The sequence below is a fragment of the Macrotis lagotis genome, chromosome X, assembly GCF_037893015.1.
Source record: "Macrotis lagotis isolate mMagLag1 chromosome X, bilby.v1.9.chrom.fasta, whole genome shotgun sequence".
Taxonomy (NCBI): domain Eukaryota; kingdom Metazoa; phylum Chordata; class Mammalia; order Peramelemorphia; family Peramelidae; genus Macrotis; species Macrotis lagotis.
The window spans coordinates 530,649,645-530,677,468 of NC_133666.1; the positions used below are offsets into that span (position 1 = coordinate 530,649,645).

Consider the following 27,824-nt stretch of genomic DNA (forward strand, 5'->3'; position numbering starts at 1 on the left):
TATGTACACACACACACACACACACACACACACACACACACACAAACACAAACACACACTGGATTTTGCAGGGCAATGGGGTTAACTGGCTTGCCCAAGGCCATCCAGCTAGGCTGGATTTGAACTCAGGTACTCCTGACTGCAGGGCCGGTGCTCTATCCACTGTGCTCCAGGGTTAGTATATTCTTCATCGGTGATTAATATTTCTCCCCCCCACCATTTTTCTTAAGAATTGATTTCTCAGGAGTAGCTATGGTGGTGCAGTGGATAGAACACCAGCCCTGGAGTCAGGAGGATCTGAGTTCAAAGCTGGACTCAGACCCTTACTAATTACATAGCTGTGTGATCATAGTTAAGTCACTTATTAACCCCATTGCCTTGCAAAAACCAAAAAAGAATTGATTTTTCAGCAAGTTCCATCTGTACACTTGGAATAATCCAGTTTTCTCCCAGTCTTGTTAAAAAAAAAATAACAGTTCTACCAGCTCATGTTTAGAGATGATCAGTTTAATAGCTAAATTTTTTCCATTTATTAATATACTTGGGAAGGTCTAGATTCATTGAGCACTTTTCAAAGTTTCTCTAAATATTTTGATTCTACTACCTCTCATAGTGTTTTTTTTTTAGTTTTTTTTTTGCAAGGCAATGGGGTTAAGTGGCTTGCCCAAGGCCATACAGCTAGGTAATTATTAAGCCTCTGAGGTCTGCTTTGAACTCAGGTACTCCTGACTCCAGGGCTGGTGCTCTATCCACTGTGCCACCTAGCCTCATCCTCTCATAGTTTTTTAAGAGTACCATATATTCCCAAATAATTCATATTGGCTATTTCTTCTCTTCATTGGGCTAAGAAATTATGTGATTTAAGAGCTTAAGCTTCAAGTTTTTCTTAATTCTCCTTTTGGTGATTGGTGTCATGCTAAAGACTTCCTTAGGAGGATGGATATATATATATATATCAATTTTTTAAAGCTTATTTCTTATTTTTCAGTATCAACAGCTGAATCGCAAGGAAATACTGACAAGAAAGGGAACAAGAGGATTAGCAGTACCAAATTCCAAAATGTTTCTAGAAAGCAAAAGCTCTCAAAACAATTTGATACATCAGTAGAAAATATCAACTATTCAATACACAGAAATAAATGTATCCAATATTCTAGTATTAGATAAACACAAAGACCCCAGTGAAAGGAAGAAGAACTCACTGACAAAAAATACTGGGAAAATTTGAGCACTGAAGAAAATTATATTTAGCATAATAACAACTCACACTTTGTGCCAATTGAAGATCAAAATCGGTATAATACATCATACATGTTAAAGAAACATAAATGTAATTGCTCATTAGATCTAGTAATAGGGGGAAAATTCCATGACCAAACAAGGTATAAAGAGGATCATAGAAGACAAAGTGGACAACATGAATATATAAAATTAAAGAATGAAGAATTCCAAGAGGCTAAGATTAAAAGGGAAAGAATAGGAAAAAGTTTTTATAGCAAGTTTCTCCAATAAGTCTCATTTCTAAAATATATAAAGTAGAGGTTCAAATTTGCATTGAGATAGTGCCGAATTTATCAATGGCTTGCAGATATAAGAATGTGCTTGTCAAGCGAAAAAAAAAACCCAGGTTCACTATGACCATATTAAAAAAATGCACCAAATAGTTACTAATGAGAGGAAGTTAAAGCAATTCTGAAATTCCACCTCACACCCAAAGTGGTAAAGACAACAACAAAACCGACTAAAATTGTAGAAATATATACATACTTATGCACTGTGAGTGAACCTGTTCTGGGGTATAGCCATTATGGAAAGCAATTTGGAATGATACACCCAAAATGATAAAATAAGTTATGTGCCCTTTGATCCAGCTGTACCACTACAAATCTATAATCAGAAAGACAAAGAGGGAGGAAAAGATATTTACAGTTGTGTTGGCAAAAATTGAAAAACAAAGGGAATGCTTATGAATTGAGGAATGTAAACAAACTCCTATATGACTGTGGTGTAAGAAATGACAAAATAGGGGTGGCTAGGTGGTGCAGTGGATAAGCACCGGCCCTGGAGTCAGGAGTACGTGGGTTCAAATCCAGTCTCAGACACTTAATAATTACTTTGTGTGGCCTTGGGCAAGCCACTTAACCCCATTTGCCTTGCAAAACCTAAAGAAAAAGAAAAAAAAAGAAATGACAAAATAAAGATGTAGAAATATTTTGATAAACTGATGTAGTATGATGTGAGTAGAATTAAAAAATTATACAGTAACATTAGCATTAAAAAAGAACATTATGAAGATTTTTATTAATTGATTTAAATGAAATGAGTAGAGTGAGAACAATTTTTACATATTCAGTATGAAAATTAAAGAGAACTATGACTGTATCCATGACCATGGATGATTCCAGGGGGACAATGAAAAAATATGCTACTGTTTTTATTTAAAGATGACAGATTTAGTTTGTAGTTTATCATCCTGGAAGGAATTGCAAGTTTTCCTTTTCTGAAAATACACCTTTGCTTTATATTCTACTTTAATTTAAAATAAGAATGTAAAAAAAAAAAATCAATAAAATTAATTCCCTCTAGGAGTAGATTCATTCACATCAAACATGAATCTCAGAATTAGCTTATTGACAATTAAATTAAAACTTAAATAGTTTAAAAATTGTATGATTCAGCACATCCTCCCTCCTTATCCACCACTCTTCCTCCCATTATAATACCATAAATAGAAAGGAAAAGCTTTCAGCGAAGGCTATTAAAAAAATTGTTTCCAGAATTATAACTGATAAAGACTGGCACTTAGAGGTCAAATTTACTGGTGGTGAGCTTTGTCTTTAAAAGACAAAGTCTATTCCCACAACTTTTACAATTTTTTCCTTTTGGTAGAACATTTGCAATACTAGTTTTTCCTCCACAATACAATGCGTTTCTTCTGTAGAATGTATGGAGAATATAGAATCAAAACCTAAAGCCTTGTAACCCAGTAGTTTTAGTTCAAGTCTTTGATATATTACAGGTCTGTTTTTGAGAAAAAGGCTCACTATAAACTCAAGGGATACTGTAGGTTGATGGAATCACAAGGAGAACCAAAAATCTGGTATAAAGAATTAAACAGCTAAGAACTTATTTTATTAGTTTAACCTACGGTCATCAGAAAGTGAGGCTGGTTCACAATAACTCAAAATCCCTTTTGACATGTTAATAATGTAGATGCTATTTTGTTAATTTGAAATCAGAAATCTACCTTTTAAGTCAACATCCATATCAGCATGTCCTTTCCCAGAGGAAAAGTAGATTTGGGTTGCTTGATGCACTCATAGTTAAGACAAAAGAACTTAAACTGATCACCCTAATAAACAGTGTGAATAATCAAGGTTATAATTAAGTGCATTCATAATTTTCACTATAAAATATGCTAACCAATCCAGAATGTTTACCCACAAAATAATGCAGGGGGAAAAACCCCCAAATCATTCTGAGATTTTACCTTTTTCCTTGACATTAGCAGAGAAGAATTATTTTGTTCTATTGGTGATGAAAGGTATAAAGAGAACCAAAAAACTATGAAAGACCTCAATCTCCTAGGCTGGGTTCTTTTGCCGTTTATAAATTTTGGGTTTTTAAAGTGTTATTTCTTATTAGCTTCAATTGTGGAGAGTAACATTTCTTCTAATTTTTTTGGAGGGGGGAGGGAGAATTTTCTCTCTTCTAATTCTATTAACTCTTCTTTGTAACATACTATTCAGCATCATTATCAAATTTTTAAAAAGTGTGCTTCTAGGGGTGGCTAGGTGGCATAGTGGATAAAGCCCTGGACTATAGTCAGTAGTACCTGGGTTCAAATCCAGTCTCAGACATTTAATAATAACCTAGCTGTGTGGCCTTGGGCAAGCCACTTAACCCTATTTGCCTTGCAAAATCCTAAAAATAAAAAAAAACAAAAAAGCGTGCTTCTTAAAAGGTGTGTAGAGCAAAAGAAGGTGGCTTAGCCCTACCTGATCTAAAATTATATTATAAAGCATCAGTCATCAAAACTGTTTAGTATTTGGCTAAGAAATAGAGTGGTGGACCAGTGGAATAGACTAGGTATAAAAGCAGATGATTATAGAATCTGCTGTTTGATAAACCCAAAGAGTCCAGCCATTGGGATAAAAACTCCCTTGTTTGATAAAAACTGCTGGGATACTTGGAAGTTAGTATGGAAGAAACTTAGATTAGACCAACACCTAACACTCTTTACCAAGACAGGACATAGACATAAAAAACAATACTATAAGCAAATTAGAAGATCAAGGACTAGTTTACCTGTCAGATCTATGGAAAGGGGAGCAGTTTATGACTAAGGAAGAGTTGGAGAACATTACCAAAAGCCAATTAGATGATTTCGATTACATTAAATTAAAAAGCTTTTGCACAGATAAAACCACTGTAACTAAGATCAAAAGAAATGTAGTACATTGGGAAACAATCTTTACAACTAATGATTCTGACAAAGGACTCATTTCTAAAATATACAGAGAACTGAGTCATACTTTTAAAACAAAAAGCCATTCCCCAATTGACAAATGGTCAAAGGATATGCAAAGGCAATTTACAGATGAGGAGATCAAAGCAATCCATAGCCATATGAAAAAATGCTCTAAATCATTAATTATTAGAGAAATGCAAATTAAAGCTTCCCTGAGGTACCACCTCACACCTCTCAGACTGGCCAGTATGACCAGAAAGGATAATGATCATTGTTGGAAGGGATGTGGGAAATCTGGGACACTATTACACTGTTGGTGGAGCTGTGAACTCATCCAACCCTTCTGGAGAGCTATCTGGAACTATGCCCAAAGGGCAACAAAAATATGCATACCCTTTGACTCAGCAATACAACTACTGGGTCTATATCCTGAAGAGATGAGGAAAAAGGGTAAAAACATCACTTGTACAAAAATATTTATAGCAGCCCTGTTTCTGGTGGCAAAGAATTGGAAATCAAGTAAACGTCCTTTAACTGGGGAATGGCTTAGCAAATTGTGGTATATGTATGTCATGGAACACTATTGTTCTATTAGAAACCAGGAGGGATGGGAATTCAGGGAAGCCTGGAGGGATTTGCATGAACTGATGCTGAGTGAGATGAGCAGAACCAGAAAAACACTGTACACCCTAACAGCAACATGGGAGTGATGATCAACCTTGAAGGACTTGCTCATTCCATCACTGCAACAATCGGGAGCAATTTTGGGCTGTCTGCAAAGGAGAGTACCATCTGTATCCAGATAAGGAGCTGTGGAGTTTGAACAAAGTTCAAGGACTATTCCCTTTAATTTAGAAAAAAACCAGATATCTTATTGTCTGATCTTGTTACCTCTTAGACTTCTTGTCTCTTCTTTAAGGATATGATTTCTCTCTCATCACACCCAATTTGGATCAAGGGACAACATGGAAACAAAGTAAAGACTGACAGATTGCTTTCCATGGGGGGTGGGGGTGGGAGGAAGGAAGTAAGATTGGGGGGGAAATTGTAAAACTGAAATAATATCTTTAATAAAAATAAATTAAAAAACGAAATGAGTAACAGAAGAAGAAAAAGATATATTTAAACCCTTTGATCCCATTCTTTGTTAATAGCTCTGATAAAGCTTTGGATAATCCAAAGTTAACAATAGTAAATTTAAAAAAATAATTGATCCCTACTAAAACAGACAAGGAAATTTTACATAGAGAAATTATATAATATATATTTATAAATATAGTATTTTATATTCTAGACCCAGGATTTAATATAATTCCTTAATGTATATTTTCGTAAATTCTTTCTTGAAAAACATATTTCAAAAGTTTGATGGTCTAATAGGTATGGATATTCAGTTCATCCCTCAGAGAAGATAGCAACTCATCTTGAGTTATTCTTGTCTCTCTATTTCCATAAATTCAAAATAGAGAATCTATATAGGATGATTAATGTCTTCCATTGATTATCCTTTAGGACACCTTCAATTTTGATCTAAGGATGGCAATCCATCATTAATATTCATACAATATCACTGAATATTGGTCTTAGAAAAGTGGAAATTTATGGTAAAGTTTAAGTTTATTGAAATTCCTTCACAGTTTCCCAAGTAAAAAGTAGGCTAATCTCTTCCTATTTGATTTTGAGACACTGTACAATGGTTATCAAAGATATTTATTGACTGATTTACTCATTTGACTCAACATGCAGCAGCATATCCAATAGCATCTTATAATCTAGACAATATGCTCTTTGTCTATTTAAATATTTTGGTGTAGATGGCTAAATCAATGGCTTAAGAGTGACTAAGGATCACATTTAATAGATCATGTTGGCTTTGATACAATCAATACAATGCTGGCCATGAACAAAGACATCTCACAGTGTGACATTCTATATGGAACCTTTCTAGTTCAGATTTACATCAGAAAGTCTACTTGCTTTATACTATAATTAATTTTGGTTCATGGGATAATGAATTCATAGATATCAAGCTGGAAGGGACTTTAAAAGTCATCTAATTCAATCTTCTCATTTTACTGATGAGGAAATTGGGATCCAGAAAGAATAAGTGATTTTCCCAAGATCATACAAATTGTAAGTGACAGAGATGAACTGTGACTCCAAGTTCCCTGATATCCAATCCAATCATTCTACTGTGCTAAGATCCTGAACCTCAGGGCACCAAAAGTGCAGGAGAATTTGGATTTCCTATTCTTTAGGCAAAGTTATTCTTGAATTTGCAATTGTATATTTATTTTTTTGATGTAAATATATGTCATCAGCAAACAAATATTTCAGTCTTTCAAGAAGAAGAAAGAATTATGTAAGAAACTACTTACTTCGTTTATATATAATTTGAGATCTAAGATGAGAGAGATGATAGATGATTGGACAGAGCAATTATATATTTTATATCTATATGTATAAATGTCAAATTACTATGTTCCCTTCTATATATTTTATTTTCTTCTATGTGTCTTAAAATATATTTTTGTTATTACTATCCACTAAACATGACTTTTAACTTGATTATAGGTGACATTTAAGGAAAGCATATGAGGTTTTATTTTATTCTACCAAGTCAAATTAGTTTTTTTATTAAGAAATGAATAACTGACATCTCAACTGTATGCCTGAAAATGTATTAAGGTGCATAAGAATGTCTCTGGAAATCTCTCTTCTCTATTATCATGTTTTAATGAAGAATTTATTCAATGAATGCAAGTATCTTTCTCATAGAGTTGTTAAAGATATTAAAGAGTGAGCATATATGAGTAAGTAGCTCCTGTCGATTTTAAAGTTGCCTGGATAGTAATAGTACTGATTTTGAAATTTTCTATTTTTTTAGATTAAATTTTTCTTAAGAATTGTGAAACTCTAAAAAAAAAAAAAAAGTGTGGGGGTAGCTAGGTGGCGCAGTGGATAAAGCACCGGCCCTGGAGTCAGGAGTACTGGGGTTCAAATCTGGTCTCAGACACTTAATATACCTAGCTGTATGGCCTTGGGCAAGCCACTTAACCCCATTTGCCTTGCAAAAACCTAAAAAAAAAAAAAAGTGTCTAGAACTGAAGAAAAATTTCATTTGTTACCTTTATATTAACAAAGTTTAATTTTAATCATCTTAAGAGTTACTTATGTGTCAGGAAAGAACAGGAAATGGTTTAAAGCAAATAATGTACATGAGGCCCAAATGTACATGAATTTTCTCAATATTTTATATTTTAGAAATACAAATTAAGCTCTGGTAAACCTGTGACTAAAACAAATAAAAATAAGCAATGAGTTATAGGGAAGAGGCTGTGGGAATCAATTTTGATGACTTATTTGAAGAGGAAAAATGGAAAGCAACTGATGGAAACTTATGGAAATTTTTTTTGGGGGGAGGGGGAGAAAGTTCATATGTAGTAGATGGAAACAAAGGCAAGTAAGTATCTGAGAATTAAAACCAAAAATTTAGTATGATCTTGTAAGAAGCTTTGTTAAGACAAAAAAGATTAGAATAAAATGTTGCCGGTGATCAATGTTAATAAAAAGTTCATTTAGCTCTGCTGAAGAGAGGAAAAAAAAAAGCACCAGGGCTATTTTATCAGAGAAGATAAAAATGACAATAGAAGATAGGAAGGTTAAACTCCTGAATTCTAATTTCCTTTTTTTGCTTTTTCTACCAAGGACAAAGATCTAGCTCTAATGACAAGACACTAAGACTTGGCTCCTTTATTTTGTGTTTCTGATTAATAGTTTAAAGTCAAAAATGTTCTAAAATAGTTTGCTATTGTTCTGTTGTTTCAGTTACTTCCAATACTTTGTGACAGTAGCAAAAACAAAACTTAAAGAATATTTCTTGTTAATACCGTTATTTTCTTCCATTATAAAGGAAAATCCATCCCATGATTATGGTACTTTTCTTGATCATAACCTTCTGGTTCCTCCCTCCCATTTTCTACAATGAAAAATAGTACCATGTGAGAAGTTTTTGCCTAACAGTTGAGATCTATAAATGATATTTTTGATCCCTTCCCAAACTATCCCATATGGGATTTTGTTCCTTAATTTAATCTGATTTCTACACCATCCCCATTTTTGCAGTTTGTTTTGTTTATGAGTACTTGTTGGCCTATCCCTCCCTCCCTTTTAGTCTCTATTTCCCTACTAAGTTAAATATATTTGCATAGCATTCTTTTAGTATATGTGTATATTTAAATACTGTATGTATTCTGCCTTCCTCTGTACAATTCAGATGAAAATGATGTGCATAGAAAATCTATTCTTCCCACGTTTGTATATTTTTTCTCCATGTTCGTATATTCTTCAATATATAGTACATAAGAAAATAAGTTCATATTTCTTCACCAATAAAGTTCCCTTAAAACTTCAATTTCTTTTTTCAAAGAACAAAAACCACAAACTAACAAATAAAACTACCTCTAGAAGATCTCTTAACTTTATGATCCTTGAAAGATATTAAGGGTTTAAGATGACACCTGTTACTTCAACCCTTATTCTTCTTCAGTCCTTTCCAAATAATCAAATTATATATTTTCCTAAGTTATTGTATTGTGTTCCATTTCAAAGTGACCACTCAAATTTTAAATTTTTTAATCAGGATTTCATTATCCTCCCTTTTGCTTATTAGAATTATATGTCTAAACAGATTATTCCCGGAAGTAAACCTTTATTGTATAACTTTTGAAATGTCATGTTCCAATCTCTTTTCCCCTTAAAAGTAGCAGCTACCAAGTTCTGAATGATGTTGAATGCAGTTCCATGGTTTATAGATAATTTCTTTGGCTACTTGTAGTAATTTTCCTTTTTACCTAGGCATTCTGGTTTTATCTATGATGTTTTTGAAAATTTTAATTGATCAATTTCAGGAGATGAAAAAGAAGAATACTTTTAATCTCACTCTAAATTCTGGATCTAAAAGGACTGGGAAATATTAGTTGGATTTCATGAAATATGGCATTCAACTTTTTTGGGCTATTGCTCATTAACTGTTTTCTAGTATTGTTTATCTCCCATTTTCTCCAGTATTTTTCATTTTTATGACCTCACCTCCCTTTTCTTTCTTTTTTACAAATTTCTTGTGCTTTCATGGAGTACTTTTGAGATGAATGTCACTGTCATTTCTAAACCCTCTATTTTTTTTTTTTATCTCTTACCTCATTACATCCGGGCACTTTGTTAGACCTTGTAGACAAGAAAGTCTTTCTTTTATCTGACTTCTCAAATTTTTCTTATCTCCAGCCTCAGTTTCTGAATTGGGCATTTATGTTTAGGCTAACCTCTCTGTTATACTCCTGGTTGATCTGAATAGGCCCTCCTTGATTCCAAAATCAGAAGCCAAAAGTAATTTTTATGCCTTCTGCTTTTTTCCTTTGTTCCTTTGCTCAGGGCTGAGTTAACTGAAAGCAAGGTTGAGCCCTGACTGCTAGTTTTGTGGGCTGAGGGATTCCTATATAACCCTAATCATGCTATGGGAAAGGCTGAAAACCCAGAGTCAATCTTTGCTCATTGACCAATGATTTGGCTTCCCCTCTGCATGTGGGATTGTTGTACTTTCCACCTACTTCAGCTTATCTGGTCTGTATAGAACTGATACAGTGCTGGACTGGATGGACAAGATTATTCTCTATGGTTAGGCAGCCAGGTAGTACTTTAAAGGGGGTATTGGGAGAGGAGGGAAGGAAAGAACAAAAAGACAAACATGTATAAGCTATATAGAAGATAAATAGGAAATGAGACCTAAATACAACTAAATGGTACAGCAGGTAGCATGCAGAGTCTGGGGTCAGTAATAATATCTATCTCTTAAGTTTGTGAGGAGCAAATGAAATAGCAGATTTTACTAAATTCTTACTTCTCTTTCCTTCATATCAGTGGGATTAAGAGTTGCATCCTCTGAGTACTGAGATGTCACACTGAGATGTCAAATTCTCCCAAAAACCTACCAGAGAGGATTTCTTTGCTTTATTCATTGCTATGATTAAATGAATGCAAACCCAGTGACCATCAAGGCTCATCTACTGACTTGATAATACAGAAAGCTCTTTAAGAATCACTATACAAAACACCTTCCTCCCATAAGTGTTCCATATTGCTACTTCATCAAGGCATTATTTCTGCCCCCCCTTTACTAATTACTTTCAACATAAAACATTAAGTTGTTCAAATATATATACATTTAATTTTTTTAACTGTAAAAGAAAATGAATATTCATACTTGATTTGAACAAGTTCTATTAAAGAAAGTTAAAGAAATTGGATCAAGAACCAAGGGACCTGGGTCCACATTAACCATTAACTGTGATTACAGGCCAGACTCAACTTGTTCTTAATTTTAATTGAAATGTCTTATTTTTAAATCACCATGATTTCTGAATGTCTCCGTGTGTCTGTCTGTCTCTCTCTCCCTCCCTACCTACCATGATCAAAAAGAATAAAAATGAAAGAGAAAAAAAGTACCATTTCAATAAAACTGGCAAAACACATCAGAATTCCAACACTACAAGGAATGGTGATGCATTTTTTTGTACTGTCTGTGAGAGAAGGCATGTGTATGTGTTTATATACATGTGTAAGTATGTTTATATTTTAGGGTCAATCTTTGTTATTTACATACATGATTAGACACATAATTTTAGCATTTCTAGTTATGTTCTAACAGTCTCAGCACATAGTTTTTCAATGTTTCTTCCTATTTCCTCATTTGGAAAGGGACAATTACATTTGATTTGCTTATTTCACCTCATTTCATTGTTAAAATAATCCTGGATTTGAAGGTGCTTTGAAAATGGTAAAGTATACAGCATATCGTTTTTCTTTTTCTTTTTTGAAATAAGGGTAATTCAAATCTTTCTTCCTTTAAAATATTTATTAATATTATTCTAAGAATCATTGTCATCAGCATCTGGATGCTCAAGTAGCATTCAAAACATTAATACACACACACACACACACACACACACACACACACACACACACACACACACTTTCTCTCACAAGCATTCCAGAAAATGCATCATCCTTCCTTTTTTGCAGTGCTGGAACTCTGATGATGTGTTTGCTAGTTTAATTGAAATGGTACTTTTTTTACTTTCATTTTTATTCTTTTTTGATCATAGATGGCTTCAGAGATAGGTATATAGTATCTTCTTATTATTTATGTAATCTGATCATATGGTAGAGTAGGTATGCCTCCCCCTCATAATTTTAAGAATACATGGTAGGATGTGTTGCTTACATATAACAAATAGAAGAGTGTAATTTGTAGTTAATTTTCTAAAGTTCATTAAACTTGATGACAAACTTAAAAATCCAAGCATAGGATTTACATGATAATCATATCTAATGATGTAACTTGTTGAGAACTCTTCACATTTTTGTCAAGTGATCTTCAACCACAGCATTTGCTTCTAGAGTATTTTGTTACTTTAACCTAAAATACAAAACAAAATAATAAAAACCTATTGAGTCAGCCCAGAAAAAGCACTACACCTCAAAGAAACAATGAAGTTGTTCTACCTATTTACCAAGCCATCCATGATCAAAAAGAATAAAAATGAAATCTGAAAAAGTACCATTTCAATAAAACTTGCATACTCATTATCAGAACAAAACTTAAAAGACTGGTTAGTAACTCTCATGTACCACCAGACCTAATCACTAGATCTTTATTTCTTTAGTTATAGGCATTTATTACCTTTTCTACTACTATCTCTTACTATCACGATGCCATTCTCTAGCTCAGACTGTCTTTCAAGGTAACAAAGTTATTCTGATAAACTACTGAAATTAATGTATTAGGGAAGTACCTAGTTCCATGACAAAATATTATAACAAAAATCTTCAGGAAATTGCTTCATCTCTCTCTCTCTCATTTGTTTCTCTCTTCCTTTAGGAGGCTATGCATGACTTTTTCTGTGAGAGTGAAAAAGGAAATAGCTAACATATACCTGTATTTGTTTGATATTTCACTTTATAAGAAAGATCAATGTACAAAGTTTGATTCACGTTATCTCCATGGTTAAATTTAGTAAGTAATCATATAGTGTTTTTATAGGGAATTTATTTACAAAAATATGGAAAAGAACTGGACAGGATGAGGTATTAAGGGTTTGATAAAGAAATCTCTACTTCTACATGGATAAGAGAATGAGCTTGTAGAAGACCTGAGGTATAGATAAAATAATAGAAGTTTATGAACCAGTTAGTTTTCATAATAAATGTTTTCCTAAAAGCTATATACTTTTCTTTTGCTACTGTTCTTTTTAAATGAATACTGACTAAATAGTCCTTTCCTTCTTTGCAGTTAATCAATCTTAAGTTTTTCAGTTATAATCTTTTAGTTTCTGACTCATTAACAGTTAACTGTGTTCATTAGTTGCTAGAGATTGAAAACATGCCTTTTCATCAATTAGGCTTGGTATGGGTATCCAGAAATCTAGCATTTGAATATGACAGATTTTTTTTTTTACAATTACCTTAAAAAAAAACTCCTGGAACTGGGTTGTTTTTCAACAGAAAATATGTAATACATATACATACATGTATATATAAAACTGCCAATTCAAGACAGTTTAAATTTTATAGGCCTATCTCTTAAAAGCTGTCATTTAAAATTAAAATATATCATCTTTAAAAATGTAGAAAGAATGTATTTTTCATGTAGTATGTCATAAGGGAAGAAATTATCCATTTATTTTTGAAAGATAATTTTCCTTAGGACCTTTCCTTTTTATGTCCCTTCAACCATCTAATTTCACTCTCATTAAGTACATATACATATACATATACATCTACATATACATATATGTATATATAAAACTGCCAATTCAAGACAGTTTAAATTTTATAGGCCTATCTCTTAAAAGCTCTGTCATTTAAAATTAAAATATATCATCTTTAAAAATGTAGAAAGAATGCATTTTTCATGTAGTATGTCATAAGGGAAGAAGTTATCCATTTATTTTTGAAAGATAATTTTCCTTAGGACCTTTCCTTTTTATGTCCCTTCAACCATCTAATTTCACTCTCATTAAGTACCTCACGCCAACCTGAAATATGTCAGCTACGTCTGCCATAAGTGTTCACTGAAAAATTAGATACTACAGCAAAAAACATAAATTCAACAATCCTTTATATGTGCCAAATGATAGTACACAGACATTTAAAATGTTATTATATTCCTGGGGAAAAGACTGCAAAATTTTAATATTTGGGGATACTAATGTTGCTCTCTACAAACCTAGAGAAATCCAATAATAAAGAAGTTATGGATTTAAAGAAAATTTTAGGAAATTTGGATATACTATATCTTTTTTTAATTTTAATTTTTTATTTTTTTGATATACTATATCTTTATAAACTAATGAATGAGAATGGAAAGATGCATACATATTGTCATGACTGTCCTTGGAGGCCTGAATAGGCATAAAAAAAAAAAAGCTGAAAAATAAAAAATATTAAACACATCCTTTACTAACCACAACAAATTAGAAAACAACAGAGGTCAACTGAAGACAGAATTAAAAAATAAATGGTGCTAAATAACTGAAAACTAACAAATGAAATTAATCATTTTATCAAGATAACACAAAGAGAGAAAGAGAGAGAGAGAGAGAGAGAGAGAGAGAGAGAGAGAGAGAGAACGAACACACATAGCAAAAACAACCTGATGGAGGAAATTACATGGCTAAAACTTATTAGCAAAAGAATAAAAGCATAAAGGGATTCAGCTTGAAATCAAAATGACTAGAAAAAGAACTATTTAAAAATTCAAACTGGAAACACGAAAAGGAACTTCTGAAAACCAAGAGATCAACAAAATTTAAACCAAAAAATAAACCAGTTTAACAAAGTGCGAGTTATTAGGTAATGTAAATAGGACAAAAAAAATCAAATTGTCAAAACTGAAAATAAAAATTCACAAGGAAAAAATTCTGAGAAACTACTTTGTTCAGACAAACATCAGCAAAAATTTTAACAAATTGTGTGATATTCTGAAATGTAAACTGCCCAGATTAACAGAAGATATATATAGGATGTTTAAACCATGCGGAGGAAAACTGAACAAACCATAAAGAGGGAATAAGGACCTGAAATGCTAACAAGTTAATTTCTAGAAGCTTCCAAAAAAAATTTCTATGTTGCTTAACATTCATTGACAAAAATAGGGAAAATTAGGAAACCTACTTAATTCCTTATGGAATAAATATTAACCCATAGTTAAATAGACAAAAGTAGAGAATAAAAACTATAGAATAGCTAGCTCTATTGATACAGATCCAAACATATATCTGCAAACTAAAGACATATAAGAAAAACAATAATCATGTAATTATAACATATACAAAAAAAGCATGAAAAAATTGCAATTTTCCTTTAGGGTAAAAAACAATAAAAACCACAGAAATAAATGAATCTACTTTCAATATGGTAAATATCATCTACCTAAAAGGCAAAGAGCTATCAGTATCTGTAATGGGAAAAAGGTTATAGGCCTTAACAATAACATTCAGAGCAAAAAGTAACTTTTTTACTGTCACTAATTATTTGAATACAAGTACAAAACACTTTTTTTGTGGAATAAAGGCAGGCTTTAATGACTAGGGAAGGATTAATTGGCATACTAATATATCAATAATAAAAATGTTATACAAACTATATTACAGATTAAGTATCAATAATCAAACTACTAAAGGGTATATATGAAACTGAAAGAATCAATAACCATCTAAGGAATTTAAAAAATGTCAAGAATCTCAAGGGAAGCAATGAAAAAAGTGGGAAAGGGGGAAAATGGTGACCCAACAGAATCTGATTGCAAATTATACAACAAGCAGTTAATTAATTAAATTACTTGGTATTAAGTTTTTTAAAAAATCCAACAAAACACTTCCCAAACTTACCCTCCCCCCCAAAACTCACAAACCAATGGATTTATATAAAACCCAGAAGAAATTTAAAAATTTGTGGGTTTCTTAAGTGTTTGATAAACCCAAGTACATCAAACATGCAGCTTAAGGAATCAATGTTGGAAAGAAAAAAAAACTTTGGAAAATTGGAATGATGTTTCACAAGCCAGGTTCAAAAAAATACTACATTATTGCATACTATAATAAATTCAGATAGATATATGACCCACAGTATATAGGATATTGATAAATACTTAAGATTTGAGAGTCAATCCCCAAAATAAAATGGTCAAAGATTAATTAGAGACAACTTTCAAAAGAAAGGTAAAAGATAAAAATTAGCAAACCCTAAGGTTTCACCTCACAACAATTAGACTGATAGAGTTGGCAAGTTAAAGGATCTATGGGAGAGTATGTACTGACACAAGCATTCTAGAAAACAATTTAGAACTATACCCCTAAAATGCATACATCTGACCCAGAGAGACCACACCAAGATTAAAAAGAAAGGAAGAAAGGATTCATATTAAAGAGGGTATTTATCAGGTGGGAAATGGACGAATAAATAATTATAGTTCATTAATAAGAATGAAATTTTACTGTACAGTCATGAAACAGATTCAGAAAAACCAGGGGAAAAACTATAGGAAATAAACGGGGCAGACAGTGTATTCTACAACAGTGTAAAGATATTTAAGAACTCTCATCAACACATTCCAGAAGATGATGAATCATGCTTCCCACATCTTGGCAGCCAGGTAAGAGATGAAAGGTGCAGAGTTAAAAAGATTTTTCAGACAGAGCAGAGGAATTCTTTTTCATATACTAAGATGTTAAAGGTAGGGCTTTTATTTTCCTTTGGAGGGGGGAATTATAGGAGAGAGGGAAGATAGTAAGGTCAGAGAAGAAAATGAGGGAAAGACAACAGTAAAATATTTTTAAAATACCAAGAAGCAAGCAGAATGAAGTTCAAAAAGGACAGAGCAGGAGAACAGTATTGGAAGATAAGAGGTTGAACCCCAGATCTAATACCTTCTATTGGGGGAAGCTGAGACAAGCTTGTTTTTTTTTTTTTAACTTTTCAAGACCTCCCTGGTAAAAATGAAGAGATCAAACAGGATGATGGTAAGAACTCTTACTTCAGATGATGTGAAAAAATAAAGACAATGGAAAAATTCAGGCAGAACAATGGAGATATATGGTGAGAACAGTTACTTTTGGTTTCTATTTGTCAAATCCCCTTCTATATGGTGAGAACAGTTACTTTTGGTTTCTATTTGTCAAATCCCCTTCTTTAAAGTACAAAAATCCCATTTAAATACCGAATTTTGTGCCTTCACCCCCAAATTCTAGTAGGCATGGAAGATGTTGGATGTTTATGCATGCACAAGGAAGAGGCTCACCAAAGGTAGCAACCACTGTGTGCATAAGGTTTTTGTAGGTGGTGGAGTATACCCAGGGATTAAAAAAACAACCCTCACTCAGCATGCCAAGATTTTCTCATAGTGCCAGCTCACATAGAACTATCCATGGTCCTGCCTTTACCTTTGAATTCAACGAAACCAGAGTATGAGTTGGCTTCACCTCTAGTTAATGACTTCTGACCCCTTATTACTATGTTTAACATTGGCAGGATATACTAAACTAGGAACCAGAATATCTTGATTAAATTCCTAGCTCTGCCACTCACTGGCTGAGGGACATGGGGAAAGACTTCTTGAGGTTTCAGTTCCATTTCATGTTTAAAGGTCTTGTTTTCCAAGCCATTAGTAATGTTTGAAAAATACAAAGCAAACTAATTATCAATACATGGAACTAAAATGAATTCTTAATTGCTAAATAAGGGGTTGATTATGGCTTTATTATCTAGAAATTATACCAACTAATTATGATCTAAACCCAGTAAAAATTCTTGGGAGCAGGAATTGTTTTGTTTTTGTCATTGATGTCCAGTGTCCCAGTACAAAGGAAATGTTTAAGAAAGATTTTTGTGAATTTATTTGAACTGTTGTAAAGTAATATGCAAAATGTTTACATCAAAGATCACAGGTTTAAGATTTAGTGGTAGAACGAATCTTAAAGTCCATCAATTAAAGTCTTCAATTACATGAGGAAATTTTCAGAGGGTTGCAAAGGTAAGAGGGTATAAAGTGGATCTGGAAAGAACCAATTCTGACTCCTTAGTCTAGTGTAATAGTCACTATTCCACAATGCCCTAAGTGAATGTATTTTAAGTGAGGAAAAGTGATTGTTGTAAGTTAAAAAAATATACTTAATGTGGAAAATGGAAGAGTGGGAGAATCAAAGGCTCCTGGACAACCTATATAAAATATTTCATTTCAATGAAATCAGTGCTAATATAATTTTATTAAATTTCCCAGAATAAAAAGCCCAGAGACAAAAATAATTTATAGATTATCAATAATATAGAAATATGATTTCTGATTAGTACAAATAATTTAGTTTCCTTGCTTTTGGATGTTCTTTTAGGCAAACCTCAAATGTACAAAATATAAAAGCGCAAATCATTAGTAAAGGAATGAATGATATAAATTTATTACTGTTATCAAAATCCTACTGTAACTATCTCCAAAATATGATCTTTTATTTCACACTCTTGCAGTCATCAATATAGTTCAGACCTTTATAGTCTATTCTGGAATATGACAACAGCATCTTTTTATTTAGACTCTCCATCTCAAATTTTCCTGCTAACTCCAGTTGAAAGAATCCCAATTCAATAAAGTGTGACTGGTTTCTATTACCTTTAGGATCAAATATAAAATCTTTTATTTGACATTTAAATCACATTTAAAGAAGATCATATCCCCATACTCTCCAATCCACTCTTACTGATCTATGTACTATTATATTACTGATAAATACATATACCTTCTTGGGTTTCTTCAAGTCTCAGCTCAAAGCCAAATATTTAAACCCTTTTTTTGATCAATCCCTATCCTTTGCCCAAGTTTCTAATCCACCGCCTCCCAAAATTTTCATATTCACATACACAGACACCTATCTATTCTCTTATCATAACACAGACCCTCTATTTTATTCTTGTTTTTCAGTCACATAGCAGGTACAGAATAAATGCTAGCTAACACCAGACACATTTATATTTTCCAATATAAAAATAAAGGTAAACCTGCATTTTGTGTGTTTGAGTAGGAGATAGGAGAGAGCTTAGGTTTAGTGGGGAGAAAGGTACACTTTAAATATTACAGGTAATATAAGATTCAGTATTAAGGTCTTTTTGTTGGGTTTTTAGTTTTAAAAATATAAAAAATAGGTGACATGGAATATAGAGCATCAGGCTTAGAATCAAAATAGCTGAGCTCAACTAGCTATGGGAACATGAGAAAGTGACTTAACCTCTGTGTTGTTCTTAGTTTTCTCATGAGTAAAATGAAGGTATTAGAATTAAAGGTCTCTAAGATGCTTCCAGATATAGATCTAGAATCCTATTCTCTATGATTCAATTAATGATAATAACTTTATTAACATGACGTTTCTCACGAAAACTTGAGAATTTCTAAGTATAAGCAAAAAGTTATTGCAATATATTGTATAAAATACTGCTCTATTTTGGGTTCTTTGGTCAAATACCTATAATTTCCCCAGCTATTTTTGAAGAATAACTTACTTATTATGATTTCCTTCTTGGTGCTTATCATATACAAACATATATTTGCTTTTAGAATTTGACTACTTACTGAACTAATCTACTTATAAAATTCTAGTAACAAGTAGGTTTTTTAAAATAACTGCTCATTTTCTCCTGGAATATTCCATAATGTTCTTGAATAGGTACTCATGAATTATTTATCTAACTCCATTTAATTGGTATCTTGATTGCCAATATATTGCTGAATAGTTTAATCAATATTTCTTCATGACATTGGTCTCAAGTTTGTCTTCTCTGTTGTCTTTAGGCAATGCAGTTTTAAAAATCTTGGAAATAAAAGTCAACAAAAAAAAAGGCCCCCAACATATAAGTATCTTTTAAAGGAACTATGAGTAGAATGATAGTTAAAATATTTTCTGCTTACAGGTGATTTCATAAAGAAATAAAAATGCAAATTTTAAAGCATTATGAATTATTATCGTTCCCTAGTTTAAGGATGATGAACATTCAATGTTATAAGGATGATATTCTTTAAATGTCTATTGGAATATGTCTGTGAATCAATTGATCATTTGGAGAGAGTTCAAAGTCAGCTGAACTTCAGAAACTAGTTTATCTAGACTTATACTTCTCATTCTATCAATGCATACTTTCATGTTTTTGACGACACACAAATGTTTCTTTTTAAACAGAAGAATTGCTATCTGGCAAATAGGATGAATTTCTAATAGTTGTTTTTATATTCTTTTTCATTGTTACTTTCCTTTTTCATTGTTTATCCTCTTTGCTTACATTAGCTAACAGTTTATAACTTTCATTTCATATAACAGTTTATAACTTTCATTGATTTTTTTAAAAAATAGCTGACAATTCAGAATCAACATGGAATCAATAGAAATTTTATCTGAGTAGAATGATTCCCTGTACTCTGGTTTCCTGACTCAGAAAGGACTTCACAACTAGGAGGCACAGTAGATAGTGTGTCAGGTCTGGAGTCAGAAAAACTCAGACTACTCATAGAAATTTATAGTTAAAAACAAACAAATAAAAGAGAGCTTGCTCTTGGCTCCATCTAAAACTCAATTTCTTGAAAAGTTTTTAAAAGGATTAAATACTGACAAGAGAAATCACTTAAAATAATTTAAAAAGAAAAACTCAGAACTATACCAAAGAAGTTCAGGATATGTTAAAAAATATGAATTTTAATTTAAGCCATTTTCACCAATGTAAGTGCCAAGTCAGGAAATCACCTGTTATGTCCCTGATCCTCACTGAAAATGAAGGAAGAACCAACTACCAGCAGGAAGACTCACATTCCCTAGTTCAAATCTGGTTTCACTTACGAGGTATGTGACCTGGACAACTCACTTAAGTCTGTGCATCTCAGTTCTTCTTCTGTAAAATGAACTGAAGGAAATGACAAACCATTCTAGTATATTTGCCAAGAAAATTCCAAATAGGTTCATGAAGAATTATATAGGACTGAAAAACTGAACAACTTCAGACTCAAGGCCTAATGATATTCCCCATATAGCTGAGATTTTAGCCCCTTCTAACAAAGATAATCAAAGATCAACTATACTATGAAAATCATGGGCTTTATAATTCCTTTTTAACATGAAGTTTAATTAGGATTTTTAAAAGTATGTTGTATTTTTAGATTAATTAACCACAAATGATAAAATTCAATGACAGCTATCTTCATGCATTACAGTGACCAAATTTAACACAAATTTTCATTAAAACATATTTTTATTATTTGGACTATTAATTCTTTTAGACTGAAATTAGAAAGAGATTTCACTTGGATTTTGAAAATTCTTCAAAACAATCACTTCTTTTATTTATAGGCATTATAGCTCAAGAACAGTTCATGTTCACTGACTGTTTTCTAACATCTAATAACTATATGCAACTACTTTTTGTGGATTAAGTTCATTGAGGAAAAGCACTTTTTAATCAATATATTTAATAATTTAGTAAATTCAGAAGTCTTTAAATTTTCGCTATTAGTAGCTCTCTATTACCAGTTCTTGAACTATTCTAATCAATATTAAGATATATTCCTCTTACATATATTTACTACAACCTATTAATAATTAAGAGCTCTGATTTCAGAAAATTTATCATTCCATGCCACTCTGAAGACTTTACTATAGTCTGATCTCCAATTAAAATTAATATATCCAATCAGTCCCATTACCATCCCTGGAGATAACATAGAAACTGACTTTTAAGTGGAAATTGTTAAAAGGAACAAAGAATTCTAGAGGCTGGAGTACCTAATCACTATTCTCAAATCTAGGGAAGCTTACTGTACTCCATGAAAAAGAGCAAGCTCAGGTAATATCCAATCCAGATTTTCAGGACATACATAAGCTTCTTACACTTGGGTCCACATAGCCAGGGAACATAAAATTCTTGATTATTCTGAGGCAAACTGTGACTGAATGATCTTGGAAATAATGGACTTTTTTTTCACAACTTCTATCAATTCAGAGATCCTGGTCAAATATTAACAGTGAAGCAAAAAAATCTATGTAAAGGGGTGCATTTCCCCTTTTCCAAGTGGTTTAGATTATGAAGATAGAAGCAAAATTTTCTTTATATTAATACTTTCTCCAGATCAGATATCAGTAGCCATGCTATTTAGAAGAATGCTGAACTTCAGATAAGGGGAGATTTGATTTCAATTTAAGGTCTAATTTTCAGGATTCAACTAGGAAGCCCAATTTCTACACTTACATATACAAAAGTAATTTGGTTAACTTGCTAGGAAGTAACAGTGTAAAAGCTTAATAGAACTGAAATAAAAAAAATGGGGACTGTCTCCATTCTCTACATATTACTGCCCAAAAAATTAAGATTTTTCTTCAAGGTATATTCTATTGGTTTTTTTATCCTCTCCTATGTATCATAAGGTTAATTCTAAGATTAAACAGGGAGCTGGAATGGATCCACTTAATGGTTGGGAGAGTTCTCTAAGCACAATTTTTTATTTGTAAAATGAGATTATAGTAATATGTAAAGGCTGCTGTGAGAATCAAAGGAGGTGATATAATTGAAGCATTTTACATATATTACATATATATGTATGTGTCAATTAGTAGCTCAAAATTACTTGATACACTGTTATTTGTTGCATGTTACCAGAATATAATTCAATACTCAGTGTTAATCTATTCGTCATGATCTCAAACTGAATTTTCCAAAGTGCAAATGCTTAGGTGGCTAAGTGTTCCCAAGTACTAATTGTAATCGAACATTAGAGAAACATTCAAGTTTCTAGCATCATACACATTCAGGATAGTACGGCTATTGAATGGACAGGAGATAAGAGTGTCCCTTTGATTTTACTGAAGGTCACCTTTCCTTGACTATGTCTAAGGCAGGTGAATCACTTGCATATAGAAAAGGAAAGTGCTGAAACTTGTATACAACTTGTTTATTCAAACTAGGCTTCTTGGACAGGAATGCTAGAAAACTTTACACTACAATTGAGTCAAAGTGTATATAAACGAGTAATAAGCAGGTTACAAATAGAAGGAAGTCTGTGGAAATCTCTGATAGGATGGTGGAAGGTAGATAGACTGGACACGGGGCCTAGGGTTTATACACAAAATTGATTAAATCAGGGTATATTCTATAATTGTAGGGTCCAACCTGTGATACTAGAAAATGGGATGATGGAAAACCTATCAACAGTTTAAACTACTCCTAGTTATTATATATAGACTTAAAAATTTGCAAATGGCTTTACACATGTGTGTTTTTCCTCATCCTATCCTTTAAATCTCCTGGAGAAGTAGGTGCTATTATAATGCCCATTTTATAGCTAAAGAAATTGAAGCTCAGAAAAATCAAGACCAGAATTTGAACTCTGTTTTGATTCCAAATTGGGCACTGTACTACACCCACTCAGCTGCTTCTGAGAGTAAGGGTGATAATCACTTTAGATTTTGATAACAACCTAATTTCCTGAAAACCAAAGAGATACTTTTTTCAGGTTGGCATCTGATTTCTCCAGGGAGAACTGAAGGCAACAATAGGCAGGGACTTGCCAGACCAACATAGCAAGTCACATAACTAGGGATTCCAGAGATAAAATTAAGTTCTATAAAGATTTTGGATGTATCAGCTCTTTTCCATTACTAGAGTTTAATGTCTTTCCTACTACCCATCCATATCCTATATACAACCTTAAACAGGGGCCTTTAGATAATGAATATGAAGTATGTAACAATATATCTAAAGAGGCAAAAGTAACAAATCACTGTAGGACCTACCTACAAGATTTACTTCCTTATATTTGCCTCATCACTTTAAATCGCTGATGCAGTTAAAAAAATACAATAGTTTATAAGAATATTAAAAAGTTGACAGCTATTGTGTTGTGGTTGACTACTTAAAGCAGAAATGAGTTTATTTAAATATTAACCAATATCCTCAAGTTAGCATTTCAGTTCATTAAGGGTGTAAGGACTGGGTATTTGGTTTAGACTTAGGATTTCAGGGGCAGCTAGGTGCTACAGTGGATAGAGCACCGGCCCTGGAGTCAGGAGCACCTGAATTCAAATCTGGCCTCAGACACTTAATAACCTAGCTAGGTGGCCTTGGGCAAGCTACTTAACCCCACTGCCTTGCAAAAACCTAAAAAAAAAAAAAAAAAAAAAAAAAAAGACTTAGGATTTCATCAGGAGAGAGCAATTCTAATGTGGAAGGTCCTTCACATCAATGCAGGTGTAGATATTCTAAGTTTTAAAATGAGAGCTGATCAACTACAAATAAATTTCAACTAACAAAACATAAGATACAAATGAAACCTAAAACCTTACATCTAAAACCTTACCCCTTCAAAGTTCACAAATAGGTTAGAAGATTTAAAATGATTTAGTCCAACACGTTTTATTTACAGAAGAAGGAAATGAGGCTAAGGGAGTTTGAGTGAGCTGTACAGCTAAGAGTCACCAGCACCTCAACTTGAAGTTATCACCATCCCAAGACTGGATCATTGCAAAACCTTTCTCTCTGATTCCATTATCCAAACCATCACTAATTCTAAATGGAAAACCTCTCCCAAGCATTTTAATGTCTATTTTCACAATGCAATACTACAGCAAATGTCCACTCCATTAAAGCCAAACTATTCACTAAGTATTTAGAGCTAAGGGCTCTTGATTAATAAAAAAGCGATTATTTTCCAGATCAACTCCCTTAGTGTATGTATGTATGTATATATATACATACCTTTTACTCAAGACAATCAGTTTAGTGTTCTCTCAATAAAGAACTGTAACCATATCAAAACTTATATAACTATATCCTGAAAACTTAATTACATGGCTAACTATTAACATATTAGGAGATAGGGGTGGCTAGGTGGCGCAGTGGATAAATCACTGGCCCTGGCTGGGTTCAAATACGGTCTCAGACACTTAACAATTACCTAGCTGTGTGGCCACTTAATCCCATATGCCTTGCCAAAAAAAACCAAACAAAAAACCCAAAACCATATTAGGAGACATAAAAAGTTCTACAAACACAATTTCTATAAATAGAAAAATTAGCTAGTAAACAAAATAGGTAAAAAAATTGAACTTTATATTTAGGATTAAAAAATCAATGAAAATAATTTGTGATACCTATGCAGTTGAGAAGAAGCAAGAAATAAGACAAAGCCAGAAAAATGGAAACCTCTAAGAAATTTATAAATCAATCTTAAATTATTCAGCATTAAGAAACATTTCTCAAATGATAGAGACAATAATAATTTTCAAATTAAAAACAAAACTTTCATTTAATGATTTTTGAGAAATGGTAAATTAAAACATCTAAAGGATGAAAAGATACTTCAACATATGAATATATATAATTTACTAGCTATTTGCGAAAAAATAAATGCTATTTCCTAAAAAAATGAAATAAGACCAGGTAGACTAATCTACAAAAAAGTAAGGCAGAAGAGGCATAATATTTGATTTGATATGATAAACAAAATGCATTACTATACAAAGTAAAATTGCAAGGATACTTAGTTGGCATAAGCAATTTTACCAAGTTACATAACTGGTATCTGAGAATATATTATGAACACATGGAAAGTCAGATGAGTCTAATATAAACAAAAATCACTACCTCAAAAACCTCAAAAAGAAATGGTAATTGAATTGAGGTAACATGTTTTCTTCAAAGTCAAATGAAGCACTATTAAATTCCCAAAGGTTAAACAGATCAATAATGAACTGAGGAAAAAGAATGGATACTTACAAGAAAATAGGAAGTAAAGAACACGGGGAAGAATACAGGGAGTTGCTAAAACAGATAAAGAAGGTTATTAGAAGAATAAAGAGAAACTGCAATAGTCAAAGGTGCTTGTTCAATTTAACTGTCAACATTTATGAGTTTAACCTTGCAACTTTCAGTATTTGTATAATCTTTTAAGTAACTTTATTTCCAGGTCTGTGTTGGCAATCACTCATATTCACAAGATGTATAGTAAAGAAAAAGAGGCGCAATGCAATCAAGCTTGTGTAATATCCTACCAGGTACTTCATTAGTCTTGTTCATCCTTACCTTTAGAGAATAAAAAGTTTCCTATGTAGCATATTTCCATTGTTTGCCTCTAAAACTCAAGTTTTGTATTGCAATTATGTTTCCAGAGAGTAGTTACTAGTCATTTGGGCTTTCATGCCTAAAGGGCAAAGTCAATGAGGTGGCTTAAGTAAAGAAGTAAAGATATTAGATAGATTTTCTATCAGAATATCTGAAAAGCCACTATCGGCTGGCTACAAATTAGAAGAGAATAAACTGACAATTTGTTAAATTTGCAAAAAAAAAAAAGAAAAAAAAGATTAATTATGGTATTGTAGCTGTATGAAAGATCTATGTCAGAAATCAATACCTGTCTTTGTTAACTGAGATGTTTGCATAAGAGACCATGGAATTCTAGGAAATTATTAGCAAGAAAAAATCTTTTACATATCAATTTTATTTTGAGTATTTTATGAGTTATTTCATGGGAACTCTATAATTTAATGTTTTATTATAAAGAACTGTGTGCAGAAAAGTATTTTTTAGCAAAATCTAGTGAAAGATTATAGTTTTGGTGGTTGTAAAAACACAACCTCCTAATTCCTAGAGGTTCAATGAATAAACATTTGTATTTTTGACTTTCGTCCCATTTTCAAGGAATATTACCCCTATGGAAATTGAGGATTGACTGAAAAAAATTTTCCTTTGGAAATTGATTAAAGACATCTTAAAGCTATAAATTAAATGGAATGCTCAAGTACAGTATTCAAAGATAAACTATTTTACTAAACATTTAGAGAAGACTAGTTTTCAAAATTTTTATTCTATACTTCCCTTCCTTCTTCCCTAATGTGCTCCATTCAAACAAATACCAGAGTTAGCTGGACAAAATATTTGTAGGGTCTGTGCAATAATGAAGTTTTGAGGATAACAATAGGTTAAGGCATTATTATCTTTCTCTCTGAGGAGCTTAATATCTAGAAGAAAAGATACCTGAGAAAAGTTACCTACTTGATAATATCAAATAAATAAATGATAAGATTGCTGATTGGAATTTAGAGAGTTCCATTTCATCTGAAGTCATCATGAAGTGGGGAAACTGTCTCAACTGAAGCATAGAATTTGAAGAATAGAGTAGAGGGAGGAAGAAAGTATTTAAGGTGACCAGAAGAATGAAAAGGTAATGAAGAGGGGGGAGGGCGTCAAATAACAGTTTAGGTCAGATTGTAATGGTCCTGTAATAAGTTTGAAGGGTATCGTGCAAATATGGAGAACAACAGTGAGTAGATTACAAGCTCTTCAAGAGAAGGAATTGTCTTTTGCTTTTCTTAGTATCTCTCATCTCTTATCCCTGTGTTTGGCACTTAACAAATGCTTATTAATTGACTGATTGCCTATGTACTCGATGTATTTTAAAACAAATTCTAGGTTGTAAAATAGAATGTTTCAAGGCTGCAGAAAATCTGATCTGAAAAATCCCTTTAAAAGTACCTTCAAGATAGGATGGGATCACCTCAATCTATGTACAAATAGACCATGACATTTTCAGTGGGACTAGTACATACAACTCAAGAAATTTGTAGCAAAAGCTACAACTCAGGGCTTGATTTGTTGTTTTATTGACTATCTAGAGTGAAGAAAATGTTAACAATGAATTTTATCTGTTGCACATTTTCCACCCCCACAAGTCTTGCTAAACATGTGCCAACATACCACTGCTTCAAGGTCATATATCTTGCTCACTTTGTATCAGAAATTTGAAAAAAGAAACATGAGGGTAGTGGACTTGAAATGGAGAAATCACAAGAAGAATTAGGAAAATAATGCAAAATCAGCACTTTTAAGTTTAAACTTTTGCATATGTAAATGTTAATCCTATTATTCTCCTAAGTATTTTCAGAAAATAGGCTACAACTAATTCAGAATAGTTCACCTATACATCAAACAACTATACTTCTCTACTAGTTTTGTCAATGAACAGTCAAAAGGACTGGTGGCTCCTAGTACCTTGAGAAGTTAGACAGGCCTGAATAATTCTAGATTTTTTACAAACAAAAGACCAACCTCACCTTATGATACTTCACCAACCAGAATGAAGAATTAGGATGAAAATTAATGATCCTGTTTGAGACAAATGTTGACTTTGTATTCCAAGGGTCCAGATCATCATCTATCCTAGGATGACAGGCAAGGAACCACTGCCTCCTGATAGGCTCCCTGAGCCTATCAGCTGTAAGTC

At 32.4% G+C, this 27,824-nt stretch overlaps 1 protein-coding gene and 1 long non-coding RNA gene across 13 annotated transcripts in view; both read right to left on the minus strand.

Moving 5' to 3' along the window:
• On the minus strand, positions 1-25,314 carry LOC141503283 (uncharacterized). The gene is made up of 2 exons (XR_012472801.1): positions 11,751-25,314; positions 1-8,450 (listed from the first exon to the last, which is right to left on the minus strand). It is a non-coding gene; the product is annotated as an uncharacterized LOC141503283 (long non-coding RNA).
• CDYL (chromodomain Y like) overlaps positions 1-27,824 on the minus strand; it is a 165,409-nt gene that overhangs the window by 24,979 nt on the left and 112,606 nt on the right. For 11 of the 12 annotated variants that reach the window (XM_074208497.1, XM_074208494.1, XM_074208496.1 and 8 more), the window contains one exon: positions 25,322-25,366. The exons of the other annotated variant lie outside the window; for it this stretch is intronic. In XM_074208497.1, the coding sequence (XP_074064598.1) occupies positions 25,322-25,366 (45 nt within the window). The remainder of the gene's footprint in view (positions 1-25,321; positions 25,367-27,824) is intronic. 12 annotated transcript variants of the gene reach the window in all.